The sequence below is a fragment of the Dasypus novemcinctus genome, chromosome 4 (assembly GCF_030445035.2).
Source record: "Dasypus novemcinctus isolate mDasNov1 chromosome 4, mDasNov1.1.hap2, whole genome shotgun sequence".
Lineage (NCBI taxonomy): Eukaryota > Metazoa > Chordata > Mammalia > Cingulata > Dasypodidae > Dasypus > Dasypus novemcinctus.
In genome coordinates, this window is record NC_080676.1 from 85,569,222 (window position 1) to 85,585,381 (window position 16,160).

General features: G+C 37.9%; 1 protein-coding gene across 2 annotated transcripts in view; it reads right to left on the minus strand.

Annotated features, from left to right (window-relative positions):
• GAP43 (growth associated protein 43) overlaps positions 1–15,012 on the minus strand; it is a 112,540-nt gene extending 97,528 nt beyond the window's left edge. For both annotated transcript variants that reach the window (XM_058295792.2, XM_012518437.4), the window contains exon 1: positions 14,827–15,012. In XM_058295792.2, the coding sequence (XP_058151775.1) occupies positions 14,827–14,856 (30 nt within the window). In that variant the 5' untranslated portion in view covers positions 14,857–15,012. The remainder of the gene's footprint in view (positions 1–14,826) is intronic.
• Between the last annotated feature and the right edge of the window lie 1,148 nt (positions 15,013–16,160).

Consider the following 16,160-nt stretch of genomic DNA (forward strand, 5'->3'; position numbering starts at 1 on the left):
TTAATCACAAAACTCACCCTTATAGGCATTCAAGGCAGGTTGTACAGTCATATCTCCTGTACTCAAGAAGACGCACTAGCTTACTTTTACACAGAGAAAGATTCTGAACAATTAGGAAAATACACCTGAGAATAATAGAAGCATCTTAGAACATATTATGGAATGCAGACTTTTCCATAGCACACATAGGTCTGCCTCACTATATGGTAAACTAATTGAGGGTAGGGAGACTTTCTTTTATTTAAAAATGTCTTTCCATACTTCTACTATTCAACATAGTTCCTGCTTCATAGTGGATGGTTAGTAAATATTTGTTGGATGAATAAATGATTTCCCTAATTTCCATATAATATTTAAGGACAAAAATTGTCTCTAAGAATTAATCCTGATTAAAAAGGCAAATTGAAAAGAAGATGAATTTAAGAGTCAAAAGGTGGAAAAGGGAAAATAGCCTCAAGTTTTTATGTGTAAAAGACACTATCCCTCGGTGGACCATATAAATGCTGAGTTTACAAATTTCGAATATTTAGGGACATGTACATCCATAAATTAGATGCAGAATATGATTTGGCAAAATTGAGGAAAGAGTATTTCATAGCACCAGTTAATATTAGGATGTAATAAAACTACTGTGTATGAATGAGGGTCTAGAAGATTTTGTTATCCCCTAATCTATTCTCTATTCTAATCTTCTTATATCAAAATAGTCCTGACACTTGGACCTTCTACTGGGAATCAAATAAACTTTCATCTTAACTTCAAATAATTTGGCTGAAGTTTGGTTTTCTCAACAGAACCTATATTTGTTGCCTATTTTGAGAATATCATAAAGTTAGTGGCAACTTAAAATTTAGAGTGACCAAAAACTCTACTATCTCTGAGTATACACCATTTGAAGCATCCAGAGCATTAATGTGGAAATGGTTTTCCACTCTTAAAAGAGTTCTGTTGAGAAAACAGAGGAAACAGCTTATTGCAAAAAAAAAAAAAAAAAAAATCTGCAGAAACTAGAAGCGAAGGTATGTATGGCTAGATTAGTGGAATAGAAAATGAATTCTTGCGAGGCAGTTCAACTGGTTCCACCCAAGACTGGTGGGTATTTTCAGGTTTCTACCAGAGTCCACTAAACCAAACTCTCCAAAGTTGAATACTTGCCTTTCTCATCTACTTTCTTAGCTCTCAAAACTACTCATGTATCTTCTCCACCTCCCACATAATTACTGAAATAAAAAATGTACAACTGAGAAAAGTGACTCATTTTTGAGCTGAAGTCTGCTTCATTTTGCCTTCCTTATGCTCATCCATTCCCTAAATGGGAAATAATATTCTTCTTGGTCCTTCCCAAATTTATTTTGTATTGAGCACCATACCAACCTATAAATGAGATGTGTTTCTAAATTTTGCTTTGGAAGTTAGTAGCTTGAAACTCAGAACATCATTACTGAAGAAATTAATCTAAATGAGTGTTTAAGTTTCTCATCTAGACTATACAAGTATAAATAACCTATAAGTTACTTAGCTTTTAATACCTAAGTATTAGGACCTAATTACGTAATGACCACTTCTCAATTCTCATAATTATTTTTAAAAAGGGAACCAACTAAATTGGAGAAGAGCTTTCCCTCTCCAGAATTCCAAAAATGACCCCATTCCTTTTTCAGCTACACTCTCCAAAAGGAAATATACTTTTGTGTGTAAGAGGCATAGGTTAGATGTTGGCAAGTCAATAACTACCTGGCCATTTGTTCCTTCAGTCATCTGTAAGAAAACCTGCTAGTGTATTTCCTTTTGTCATCAGTTTAGGGATCTAAATAACATCAGATGGAAGCCTCCACAGCACTGGTAAGGGGACCAGGAAGAAAAAAAAAACAAAACTAAAAACCACTAAGCATTGGGAAGTGGATGGGGTTCAAGTGATAGAGCTTCCACCTACCATATGGGAGGACCTGGGTTCAATCCCTGTGACCTCCTGGTGAAAAAAAATAGAAAGCATGCCCACGCGGCAAGCCAGGGCCTGCGCAAGTGCCTGCATGGTGAGCCAGTGCGTGCGCAAGTGCCTGCATGGTGAGCCAGTGCGTGCGCAAGTGCCTGCATGGTGAGCCACTGCCCTGCACAAGTGAGTCTCACAGCAAGATGACAATGCATCAAAAGAGAGACAAGGGGAGAGTAAGTTTGAGTCAAGGTTAAGAGCAGCAGAAACCAGGAACTGAGGTGGCACAATTGACAGGGAACCTCTCTCCCCATCAGAGGTCTCCAGGATTGAATCCCAGTGAATCCTAGAGGAGAGAAAATGAGAAGAGAAGACAACACAGACAGCAAAAACAGCAGGGTGAGGAGGGGAACGGGGATAAATAAATAAATAAATCTTTTTAAAAAAAACAACGAAACACTAAGCATTGCTTGCTGAACATGTTTTGTTTTTTTTAAATTAGAAATTAAAGAGAGTGAGAGAAGAAAATATATCCATGCAACAGGTCATATCACTACTAAAGAGGAAAGTTATGAAACTTCACCAGGCTCCTTGGAAGACACCAGTTATAGATATGAGGCAAAAGCCGAGTGTTCAATACCAGGCCTAGAAAGCAGAATAACGGCCTAAGAAGAGTGCAGCTGTATATTTTAAACTGATTATTTATTCTTAGCCCAGATCATAAGAAGTTTATACTGTCAAATGTGGCTATTATTTCTGTCCAGGTTAAAATATCTCTCTACAAAATGGTGACCATTCGTTGTTAAAGCAACATGGCCTATATAAAGGAAGAGCAATCATTGATTTCCATGTTATCAGCTGTGAAACTGGGAAAGTGTTAGTTTCTCTAAATAATATTGTTAAAAAAGGAGGAATAAGAGGTCTGATCCAGGGAGAAGATAATTAATTTAACATATTTTGTGGTATGACAACAATGAATAAATGGGAAAATAATATATTTTTTAAATATCTGGAAATTTTGTATCAAAGGAAAGTTAATTTTCCTATTGGTTTTCCTATGGTTTTATGGTTTGGCTCATCACAGATAGAATTTTAAAATATAAGTTCTGTAAAAGTGAAATAGACTTAAGTTTGTATATGAGCCAAACAATATTCATTAACACTAGAATTCTAATATAGGAGAGAAATAGAGCCTTGTAAGAAAACCCTTAGTTACTGAAATATATAGTATGGCCTGAGATGGTACAATACTGGTGACAACAAAATTGACATTTTTCTTTTCAGCCAAGAATCAATAGTCTCTTCCCACTAAGTGAGAATAAAGACTGAATGTGATTCAAACCATAGAAGAACTGAGACTAGTGTCCAAACATTTCGGATTCTTTCCTGAATACTCTTGTTCTTGGGCTTATTGTATCTTCCAGATGACACTCAAAAATGAGGTCTGAGCCATCTGTGGTCACTAATGTTCCCATGACAGCTTTTACTAGAGGGTTATGGCCCAATTTCTAACTGAGTAATTCTACTTTGTAACCCAAGCCCTCTCTTCCCTTTTCAATTATAGATCTCTTCATTTTCACCTCTACATTGGTTTTATTCTGGAGTTGTTGCATGTGATCAAGATGGAAGAAAGAATGTGCAAGAAACTGTTTTGTCCTTTGGCCTTTTTATAGTTCTCTGGTTATTATCAATATGGAAGACAAATTTGGCTCAGATATCAAAAGTTATCACCCTGCGTCTTTCAATCAGAGGCACTCAAAGCCACGAGAAACACTGCAGTAAGAGGATCAACTGGAAAGCCATATTCAAATGAATACTAAATACCACTCTGAAATCTCTGATTTGGAAGAAAAATTCTCCAAATGCCTACATAAAGAAAAAGGGGGGGAAGTTTTGATGAATAATTGATGAAGTCTCACTAATCCTTTTTCCTTCTCAAATCTAGCACAACTTTTTTCATGGGTTGAAAGAGAAGGGACTCTGAAATGCAATGTCCAACCCAAATACAATCAATGTCTACTCCCCCTTCCCATTAGAACCCTGGCAAGAGTTTAGATAGCCAAGGTGGACTACTCTGAAATATCACATGTACCTTGAAATCTAACTGCAAGTTAATTATTTGGAAACTGGGACTTTTCTCTTTAAAGAAACAGTATCGAATTTTTTTTGTAAAACGTGTATGTTTTGTAGCATGAGTAAACAAGTTTCCCCCATCAATACTCTCTTCTGTACGTTTGAATTGAGCATTTGGGGCTTTTTAAAGATGATCATTATTCATTTCTAAATAATGGAGACAATTGCCTTTACTGGAAAACTTGAGTACAACTATGGGATACATCCTTTGGAAACACCTCTCATATTACCTAGTTTGGCTATTAAGAGTTTTAATTCTCAGCCTATATTCCAAGAAAAGAAATTGTTTTCTGTTCCAAAGGAAAGTAAGAGTGGAAAGAGAAAGAGCTCCTAGTCTAGTTTAGCTCTTAGACTTGTTATGCTGACTAAGAGGGTCTCAAGCCACCTAGAAAATCGGTCAAAGCCTGAAGTTTGCTCAATCTTAGAACAATCTTTTCTTTTTTTCTTTCTTTTTTTTTTTTGCACCATCTGGTTCTGTCATATAGCCATAAATAGGTAGATATTAAATCCTTTAAAATCTTCATTTAAAAATAACATTTTAAAGCAGTTATTGGAACTGGGGTTACAAATAGTTGATGTAAGGCTAATTACCAAAATTCTACATTTAGAGCAAACTAGTGCATGTGGAGACAACAGCTCAATATTTTAGAAAGTGCCAATTTACTAAAAATAGATAAATATGGTGATTATTGCTGGAATTAATTCAAGAACATTCAAAAGGAGATGACTCATGTCAAGGAATAGCATTTCTCTGATATAAAATATAAATCTGATAGATTTTACATCCATTTAGCCTAATCATTTTGCAAAAAGTAATCCCACAAGCTTGTGTAACTAAAAAGAGAGGTTTAAGCAAAGCTACACCGTGTCAAATTAGCAAGATTATATGATAGATAGTATTCCTCTTAGACAGGTGGAGGACAGTGAAAATTCAATGCCTGTCATCTCCAGGTATACAGATTTGCCCTTTGTTTTTCAGTTACAAAAGTTTGTGGCATCAGTTATTTGTGTGGTTACTGCTTCCTGTGGCTTAAACCACAGTTAGTGACAATAACCTAATAAGAACATGCAATACAAGCCAAAGCAAAAATAGCCAAAAAGAAAAATTAGTGGTCCTCCACATTTGAGGTAAGTCTCTTGTGATTTGAATAGTTCTCCTATCATGGGCATAGAGACAATTATTCAATCAATTGTCTCCTTGCTACATTTACAGATGTGGGTCCCCACAAACTATGCCCAAATCATATATCCTCACCCTTTCATCTCTCAAACATTATTGTTCCTATAGTAAATATCTGACCCAAGCAGAACCAGTGAGATACATTCTCATTCATTCTCTCTCCCCACCCCTTTCTCCCCCTCTCATTCTTTCTCATATTTTAAAAACAGGGCTCCAGAGAGAGAGTCTATGAATTCCTGCTGTTGAGCTTAACAGATCCACCCTGTTTTCCATAGGCTTGGTTGTTCAACTTCTTAATTTTATGGGATCTCTAGTTTCCTCTCAATAGTTCCATTTTATGACCTATTGAAGTTGGTTTCTGTTACTTGTAACCAAATACGCATAATAGATACGTATATGTGTATGTTTGTCTCAAAACAGAGAGAGAGGATGTGGCTAGAGTGAAGGATCAAATATGATACTGAGCATTAATCAACTATAAATATAATTTAAAAAACAATTGTTTTCCTCTGGGCACCAGCTAATTCCCAAATCTGAGGTTAATATACCTTTCTATTGCAGTCTATACAAACTCTCTATATAAAAGTATTTTTCTAAAATACACATTGTATTAACTAATTTATGATAAACTTTAAGTTTCTAGTAAAAACAGAATTTCTTGAACATATTTCCAAGATATATTAAAAATTCAGTTTGAGTTGTAGAATTCCATTGCTTATATCAAAATATGATACATTGTGTTTTATTAAATTGGTAACTTATCCCAATAATAACCAAGGACACAGGAGAACTGAAGTTTTCTTTTTTGGAGATCCTGAGAGCTTAGAAAATTATTCATGGGATCTGAAGTTGAGTTGGAAAAGGTTCAGGATTGTGTATCACCACTTATGATCAAGTTTATTACTGACCCACTAAGAAATCCTGAAGTTGTTTTGGAAATGGTGCTCAGGTGAAGAATGTGCTTCCCCCAACCAGGCTGCATCGCCAATTTCAGTCTCCAAACCAGCCCCAAGCTTCCCTCTCCATTCTTCTGCCTGACTGGGCTCTCATTTGATGGATGTGAGCACAGCATGCCTGATAATCTTAGTGGGATGAGGGGGAGAGGCAGTAGACTTAGCAAATGGAGAACAGAGGACATCTAAACATGAAGAAAAGTCTAAAATAGAGAGTAAAAAGGAAACAGTGGCTATTTCTGATGCATTTGGAACTGATACTTTAGGATCTTCATGAAAATTTGAATATTTGCTTATCTAAATTCTGTTACTGAATTTTCAAAGGAAATGATAATCTTATACTATGCTTCCATCCATCAGCACTGTTAATATTCACTCTGTAGAGAGTAGGAAAGGAGGGGTAAGAACAGAGGATGTATATATTCCATACAGAGAGCAAGGATACTTGTTCTTTGCACAAAGCCTTGAATACTTCAGGCCTCAATATGTGGAATTCTATGATTAATGATACCTTAAAATTATCAAACATTATTATTTGCAAAATGTTTTTATTTTTACCACTTTATTTGAGCCCCACACCAATTTAGTAAAAAAAAAAAAAAGGCAGTATTTGGGGGATTCTTTTTATGTTCTCACTATACAAGTGAATAAACTGAGGTTCAGAAAGATTAAGGTACTTACCCAAGGTCACATGACCAGCAATTGGCAGAGCCAGGTCTAGAACCCAGGGAAAGAGTTTATTCCACTATAAAGACATGAAACAGGGCATTAAAACAAACAACATCTAAGAAAATAAGATTAGCAAATAACTAAGGATGGGAAACTGGAGAGTCACGCCGCATACAACATACAACCTGAACCAACCACAAGTGTACCACTCTGAGCTAAGCAGACTGAGAAGGGACTGTAAATTTGACCACACCACCTTGTCAGGAGGACCAAGAGAGTTGAATGTGCCTTTACAGGAAACCAGCTCTGGAATGGTCTTCTATCACCAAAACATCTCCCCTAATGACCCATCATGATGCTCCCTCTTCTTTCTAGTTTTATTCCCTCAACAAATATTTTTGAGAATTTTCTATGTGCCGACATAGCTTAAAACATTTGTTTTGTCTAAAATACCTATTTGGTAAGTTGGAAGGGACACACTTTCTTCAAAATTTCTCCTCCCATAGCCTTACCCATTAAACACTAGCATGGACTCATCTTACTTAATCAGAGAAATTCTACTTGTACCTGAGGGGAAGAGAAGAGGATTAGGATTCAATATTAAAGGGATTGGGAGCACTGAGAAAGGTATAAAATAAGTGCATGGAGATTGAAAAACCTACCCAATTTCAGCTGTTGTAGGTGCTGCAGCTACTGCACCTAAAAATCATTTTGCCTTACTGTTCTTCTCAAGGCCCTGGCAATTCAATCAGAGAAAATATATTATTTATAGTCTGGCATAGAGCATTTCATGGAAAGCTGTGGTTACAATTTGCCCCATATTAGGCATAATTTCCCTACTTCAGGATCCAAATCCCTTCAGTCTAATCAAACCTATGAAAAACACAACTGATTTGATTCTTATTCATCCAACAGACATTTTAGGAACTATGTACAATTTACCTTCCCTTTACTTCCCTCTAAACTTTCTCTGCATGGATTATTATTACGTAGTTATTCAATGGGATGGGAAGAAATCTAAATGAAGGTAATATTAATTCTTGAACACAGTCCCTGTTCACAGGCCAATACTTCATGCTGTTTTTGAAGTCTGTGTGATCAGTGAAATAAGTCAACTAAGAGTAGCAAGAGACTGAATCAGGGTCTGTTTGAAATAGTTGTGGAACCAAACAACGAGTCTAAGCACCTGGGGCCCAAGGCACATGAAGATCTAAGACTGTGGTGATCATGTTCCCAAACTGGGATTCTGGCAACCTAAGAGGTGGGGAAGATGATATCCAAGGGAGGTTTCTAGATGGGTGCCATCTATGGTAGTTTGGAGAAATACAGTCTATAAAAGGAGTCACATTGTACCTGTTCTCATTAAAAACTGCTGACTCTCATGTCTATAAGCCAATAATAAGAATCACTGATGATCAGTACCACTTCATTATTGGATACTGTGGTGGCCTGAGTTATAGTACTCCAAATTTAGACATGTTCTTGGTCTTAATCTGCTTTCCTAAGGGTGTGAACCCATTGTGTATAGGATGTGTTGAAGATTTTATTTTTAGTTAAGTTGTGGTCCAACTGAATGGGGTTGGGTCTTAATCTGGATTACCTTGGAGTTCTTTCTAAGTAGAAGAAATTCAGAAATATTAAGAGAAAGCCATGAGAAGGAACTGGAAACTGGAAGTCAAGGGAATCCAGAAGAATAAGGAGAGGACATCACCATGAGATAGAAAAATCAAGGAACCCAAGGACTGTTGGCCAGCTACTGATCCCAGAAGGAAGCAAGCCTTCTAGCTTCTGAAACCATGAGACAATAAATTCTCATTGTTTAAGCCAACCCTTCTTGTGGTATTTGTCATAGCAGCTTTGGAGAATTAAGACAGATGTAAAAGATTTTTTAAAAAATGTGTCCTTGATTCCATCTATTTGAATATATTACAATTTGTGGGAATCTGGTTCCATATTCATTTAGCTAACAGGTTATCCACAGTTAAAACCAGTTACTTTATGTACCAAGCAATGTACTACAGGCTGGAAATAAAAATTGAATTATCATTCTATGTGAACAAATAAATTCATTATAGTGCAATAATTCTATATGAATGGCATAACAGATATGGCAAAATTTATAGCATAGTCATAAAGAAAGTAAAATAAAATTTACATTAAAGAAAGTCTTCAAAGAGCTGACTTCTGCAGGGGAATGTGAATTTTCCAGGACGAATAGAAAATGTAACATGGACAGAGAGTACCGTTTGAGCAATGACACTATGGTGTCATAAGGTAAGAAAGAGGGAATATTAGAGGAAGGCAGAAAGGTAGGCAAGACTAATCATGAAATCCATGCTAAGAAGGACAGGCAAGACTAGATCATTCAATCCAAGCTAAGGATTTTGAATTTTATCTTGTAGTTATCAGGAAAACCACTGGAGGATTTTAATGAGGAAAATAATATGACCAGGTTTGTGTTAGGGAAGGACAACTCTGGGGTGATTTCAAGGAGAATTTAATGGAGAACAAAATGGAGTTAGGGAGCCCATATAGGAGGCTAATGCCTTTATCCAGATGATGGTCTGAATATGTTATTTGTGGTGGGTGATGGATTAAAATATTTTTAACAAGAATCAAAGGATTTATTAACTGCTTGGGGATTTAAAGAAAGGACTAAATTCAAATTAGTTCCAGTTCCCAGAGCATAGAAGCTTGGATGAATGGTGTTACAGTAATAAGGGTAAGGAGTTTGGAAAAGGATGAAGTTTGGTGCAAAATAGACACTGAGTTTGATTTTTTTTTTTTTTTTTTTTTTTTTACTTAATGAACTTGGGTGTTTCTGAAATACCTATACAGAGATATCTACAGGTCAGTAGCTGAGGAGAGATGTCTGGTCTACAGATTTGGGAGTCACAAAGGTTGTTAAAACTCTGGAAGTGGATTCATGGATACAGTGAGAAAAGAAATGGATCAAAATCATGAGGTAGGAGATCACTGATATTTTGGAGGGGAAGAGAGTCAAAGCCAATGAGGAAGACTGAGAAAGACCTATCTGAGAGGGAGAAGTATGAGGAAAGCTATCATAGGAGTCAAGCAAGGACAGAGTTTCAGGAAGAGGGATGGACAAAAATGAAAATTGTCAAAGAGGTATCTAAAAAGGTGTAGACTAAAGTCACTGAATGTGGTGACTTTTTCAGAACATGCTTCAGTGGAATTATGTAAACAAGTGCCTTATTAAAGTAGATAGAAAAGTGATTGAGAAGTGATGAAGAGGAAAATTGAGTGTGAAGAGTATTTTTAAGGACTTTGTTCTAAAGGGAGGATAAAACAGAGCTGTATAGAGATGGGGACAAGTTGTTAAGAGAAGTTTCTTTAAGACAGAAGAGACAAGAACAGATTCATAGGCTATGGGGAATGGAGTTAAGACAACAAAAGAGGATAAAATCTCAAGAGACAGAGAAGGGAATGGTCGGATGAGATTCTGGAGAACAAACAGGGGAGAGCAATAGCACAAGTAAAGGAATCAATTACAGTCTCCAAAGAAAACAAAGGTAGACATTATTAGCACTTGATAGTCATATAAAAGATTGGCAATTCTAAGTCAAGCTTCACATTGCAAAACTTGGAAAGAAAAAAGTTTCTTCCAAGCCGATCAGTATTTATTTTACAGCAACTATATGTAATCTTTACAACAACCAAGCAATTGTCTAGGTAAGAAGATGGGGTTTTGTTGTTGCTGTTAATCCCCATCCTACAGAAGGAAACTGAAGCCCAAGATTATATGATTCATTCAGATAACAGAATTAGTAACTGGCATAAACCAAGGACTCTCAGCACAGTGCTCTTCCCCAAAACTCAGAGAATGTTACGAAGATTCAATTATAATGGTGCAGAGGCAACATGACCACACTTAAGAAATGTTTAAAAATTAAAATAAAAATTTATTCTGATAATCATTTCTTTGGTTAACAAGAGACACTGCTCAGTTGTCTGAGTGCCTCTATCACAACTAATAGGGAAGTGGATAGTTAATGCAGTAGCTTCTCTTGAGATGACCTGGTTACGGGCATCCTTTGAACTATCAGTAGATGAAGGTCTTGTCCTGCTTTATCAAGATGAACAAGAGGAACCTTGGTTAATACATATCCTCTACCATTGACTGATGGCACACACACACTCCCCTTTCTTTTGGGCCAGGTAAAACTCTCAAGTATGTGGATTAATTCAGCCCCAGGCATAACACTGAAAATTTCACTATGAGGGAGGCAAAGGAGACCCTCTGCCACTCACCCTCCCAGTGAACAGAGGCGCTGCTCTTTAGCATGAAACATGAAAGGTTTCTGTAGTTTTGCCTGCTCAGCAAGAGAGAAAATTAACCCTGCATTTTCTTATTCTAGGCTGCCTCAGCATGGATGAGGAGATTAAAAAAAAAAAAAAAAAAAAAGAGGTACCTAGAATGTCAGCATAAGAAAGCATGAGAGAGCAGAGCTCATTGTGCATGCGCCCCGGCAGGGGGTAGAAGGAATTATATAGTCACCAGAAATGAACACGTTTTTAGATTCACCATGAATTTTCTAAAGTTCTCTGCAAGTCCAGATAATTTGGCAAAAAAATAAGTCCCCTTTAAATAATTTCTTCTTCTGTTTAAATTTGGAAATGTGTGAGGAAAATCACCATTGAAAAATGAACAGTTACAATTTTTATTAAGTAGAATTGCCTCCATCTAATTAATTCAGTTAGTCTCTGGGTGACACTGGGTGTGGCTCAGGGAGCTTTAGGAGGAGGCCAATTTATCAGGGGGAGGAATCGCCTGCACCAAGCAGCCAGGCGGCATCTTTCCACACCTTCCCAACACTGCAGAGATGCAGCGAGGTTGGAATTCTGAATCACAGATCAGTCTCCAAAATAAGGATTATTCGTTGAATGGGGAGAAAGGCAGATGTTGGGGGAGAGAGGGCTACTCACTAGCATGGTATTCTTTACACTTCAATTACAAACAAGTCATTATTTTTAAACAAAGGAGACACTTCACAGTTTTCTTGTTTTGTGGACACAGATCACACCTTGCAAGTTTTTCATCATCCACAATATGTATGGTAATTAAGCTATTTAAAGTAAGCCCCAAGATACTGGAAATCGTAAGTCCATAACATCTCAGTGGATTATTTTCTTTTATTTCTCCTTACTCACTCCTTTATTATCTTCTCATCTCCACCCCATTCCCATTCTTTTCTTTCTGCTTTATCTATAGTGGTAACTAATAGCTAATATGGATCACTTATGCTTTCTTCTCGCCCACTGGCAGTGTATTACAACTTAGAAATCCAAGATTGCTTCTTTATGCTGCTCAAGTGGAAGAGGAAGGAAGTGCAGGCCCTCCAACCCCCTCCCACATTTCTGCTGGATTTCATGGGTGTGGCAGAGTTTAGACCTTTACAGGTTTTTGCCCTTGTTTTATTCCCTGTTAAGGACAAGGTTGATGAATAGATGCCAGATGAATAGACACCATTAGATTCCGTCACAAATGATATAGTATGATTTTACTCTCAAGCAGGAAACCTGTATGAGACCTAAGTACTCATGCAATATAAACGCCAGTCAGTGTAGTTTGGAGCCTATACCCTTAAAACAGCATTTCCTTCAGTCTAATTCAATGGTGCCCTAAATATCAATATATGTGCACGATACACAATAGTAGCATATAGGAGACATGACCATTTCACACATAAGTACACATTTATAAAATGCATGGGTAAAATAGGACAATTTTTATACCTTCTATTTTGTCTACTGAATATGACTTGTGCTAAAATATATGAAGGCATGTGGAAACCATAGAGTGCATGCATGATTCTATGAAGTATGAAGCTGCTATACACATTTGCATGTGAATTCATAGTACTCCCTAAATCTACAATTTCAGCTTCATCACTTTGCACATTAGAGTGAATACTTGGGGCTGTCAGTGAGATAGAACCCAAGTGAAGGCAACTGTCCTCATTTTGGGAAGGGAATTCCTTTCTAAAAATCCTGCTTGATTTCCTTTGTCAAAGGGGATAAGTATATACTTTAATGTATATAAATAAGGTGGAGAAAAGTTGTAAACTTGCATATTTCTTTCCAAAATTAAAGCTTTTCTTTTTTTCTTTCTTTTTAAAATAGCATTTGCTTCTTTAGAATACCACCTTCCTAAATTTTATTTCCCCAGTTCACCAGCGGGGTAAACTCAGAGCTTGTCTTTGACAGTGTGCTTAACCCAGCCACCTGTACATTGTATTTACGTGTTAAAATGAATGAAGAAAAAGAGAGGAAATGTCCTGGTTTGAAAATGAGCCAGTAGAAGCATCAATGTCAGGAACCATAGCAGTTGAGAGAAGTGCTGCAAATAAGCACCTCATTGCTGGCTCTTCCCCAAACACCTACACACAAACCGCACACACAAAACCCAGGATGCTATTTATTTTTTTATTTACATTTTTGCCATTCCTCTCCTCTCTACCCACTGCTCTGACATTCTGCCTCTGTCTCGCTTTCCCTTCCTCTTCCATCTCCATCCCCACTCCTCACCCCTCCCTTCCTAGGCGCTGGCTAAATGTGCAAGGCTGGCCAGGAGGTTTCTTCCTCACTCCTGTCCACCCCCTTTGGATTCAGTGAGCATATTACAAATTGCCCAATATCCAATAATGCCCAAATCCTATCTTTTGCACCCCACCCCTAAATAATCCATCCGCAAAGGGCTTCTTTGACCAGGATTGCCCCCCACGCGTGCGCGCGCACGCACACGACAACACACACACACACACTCCCATGTCCCACACCCATTTTCCTCCTTAACCTCCGCTCAAATCACTTAAACGTGTTCCAACAAATGTTTGAACGCTTCGTTTGGGGAATGTCACAGCACTGTTGGTTGCTGCGGCACACCGTACTCGTCATTCCTTCCCACCCTTACCCCAATCAAGTTTTTAAAATGTCTTTCAAGAAATAAGTAAGCAATTTGAAATGAGAGGAAAAAACTGGGCAGTGGGGAAAGGAGGGAGGGGATTCAGGCTCCTGATAATGTTACATGTGTCCCTCTTCCTGATGAAAACGAGTCACCATGCTTATTATCCAGAATCTTAGTACGTCTTTGGGGACTGGCAATTCCAGGAAAGATGCGAGGGACACCAGTTCGCAGCGGAACAGAAAAAAGACCCGGTTTCCAACAGGTAACACTGGGCTCATCTTTCCCATCCCGTCGGAGCTCAAAGCTCCTAGGGGCGTGGTTCAGCCTCTCCTCCGACCAGCTGGTGCACAATCGGCTACAGATTTTCACAAGATTTCCCCCTAGTACGTGGCCAAATTTCCTCCAGCCCCAGTTGTCTTCAGGTTCTCTTAGAAAAATCTCCCAAATCACAGTTTCATTCATTCATTGAAAAAATAAATCAATAAATATAAACCTTCACATATTTTTCCACAAATACCTGCGTCCATTCAAATCTCATGCATGTGCGAAATAAGGCTTCTCCCGCTGCACATGTGAGAAAATTATACGACAGAACAGACAGTTCTTAGCCCTGCATGTTATTCCCTTAACTCAGCTTTTTATACATAATATAAAGGATTGCATCCCCATCTTGGAGGTAGAGCCCACATCTTCTCCCCCACACCCCTTTCTGCATCCATCCACACCCTCAAACCAGAGACCAAAACACTGAGCATTTACTAAGAGTCAAACAAAACAAAACAAAAATCTTATTTCTAGCCAAACAGGCATATTTTTTCCTACCCTCACCCTAATTAGTAGCAGCATTCTGAAACCAGAGCATGAAAGACAGAAAAGAATAAAAGCTGGAATGAAACCATCAGTTACCATATGCTAAAGAAACACGAGCACCATGGTCAGAGCAGAAGCAGTTAAAATATTTTTCTGCCTTTACAGGGAAATAGTGTACTCTGGTAAATTCACAACAGTAAGAAGTAAAAATCTTTAGCTCTACCTGTTTGGTTCTTCTCATACAGCACAGCATGGTTGTATCGTCCCTTGCCTTCTTCCTGCCTTCTCTCCTCTCCTCCTCTCTTTCTTATTCCCCCCCCTCTCCACCTCTTTTCTGCTCGCTTGCTCACTCGCTCTCTCTCGCGCGCGCGCTAGTGCGCTCTCACTCTCTCTCTCTCTCTCTCTCTCTCTCTCTCTCTCTCTCTCTCTCTCTCTCTCTCTCTCTCTCTCTCCCTCCCTCCCTCCCTCACACACAGGGCAGTTAGCAGCAACTGTAAGGTCCACAGCTATTGCTCATAGCACATGCTCTCTCTCTGTCTCTCTCTATCTCTGTCTCTCTTTCACTCTCTCGCTCTCTCGCCTTCTCTTCCTTCTCACCTTTCCTCTTCCCCCTTTTTCTTTTCCTCTTCTTGTCTGTCTTTTTCTTCCCTCTCTCTCAGTTTCTTTCTCAGAATTGTTCACTAGCTCTCAATGACTAATCACTTCCCCTGCCCCCACCCCCATTCTACACAGTCACCCCCTCCCAGTTCCCTGCCAGCCTCATGAATATTTAAACATCTCCAATCTGGACCCAATTACCCACTGACTTTCCTACTGCATTGATAGGGTAATGGGGTGGGGGCCAAGAGAAGGATATTCCAGCCGGTTTGGCGGATTGGGTGGAATGTGTTTTAGTTAAAAAGGGCTTGAAGAATGCTTGTATTTCTTCAGTAACTCTTCTCCATTTGGGAAGAGCAAAAAAAACAGCTCTTCCCAAAGTGGACTTGTAATCAGCCCTATATAATATACAGAAAAGGTTATGCCTGCCATCCCATCTAGAATTTATGGACAGTTAATAATTGTGGGAGTTAAGGTCCCTCAAAAAAGGAAATAATATATAAAACATGACGTATGTTCTCAGTATACATATATAACTTAAAATAAATACGAATATGTAATTTTAAATATGCACAAACATATCTCATATTCTCAGATATACTGGAGAAATATACATGACTATACAGCATTTTAAACATTCCAAGCACTTGAGTGGAAAATGTTTGAAAATTACAATTTCTTCCAATTTTACTGAAAAAGCTGGGCACATTTCAACAATAGGTCTGTGTAATATTAATGGTAATCAAAATGATATTTTACAGTTTGGGCAGGAAGAATAAAAGTTAATTTATCTATAATGACAAGAAAAGATACATTACAAAGCCCACTTCTTCAATTCTTTTGATCACCATTCATAATTTGGGATAGGGAAATGAGATTTTAAAATGATATTATTAAGTTTACCTAATAATATTTTTAGATAGATAGTACTGCCTGATCTTGGAAATGCTACTTAATCTC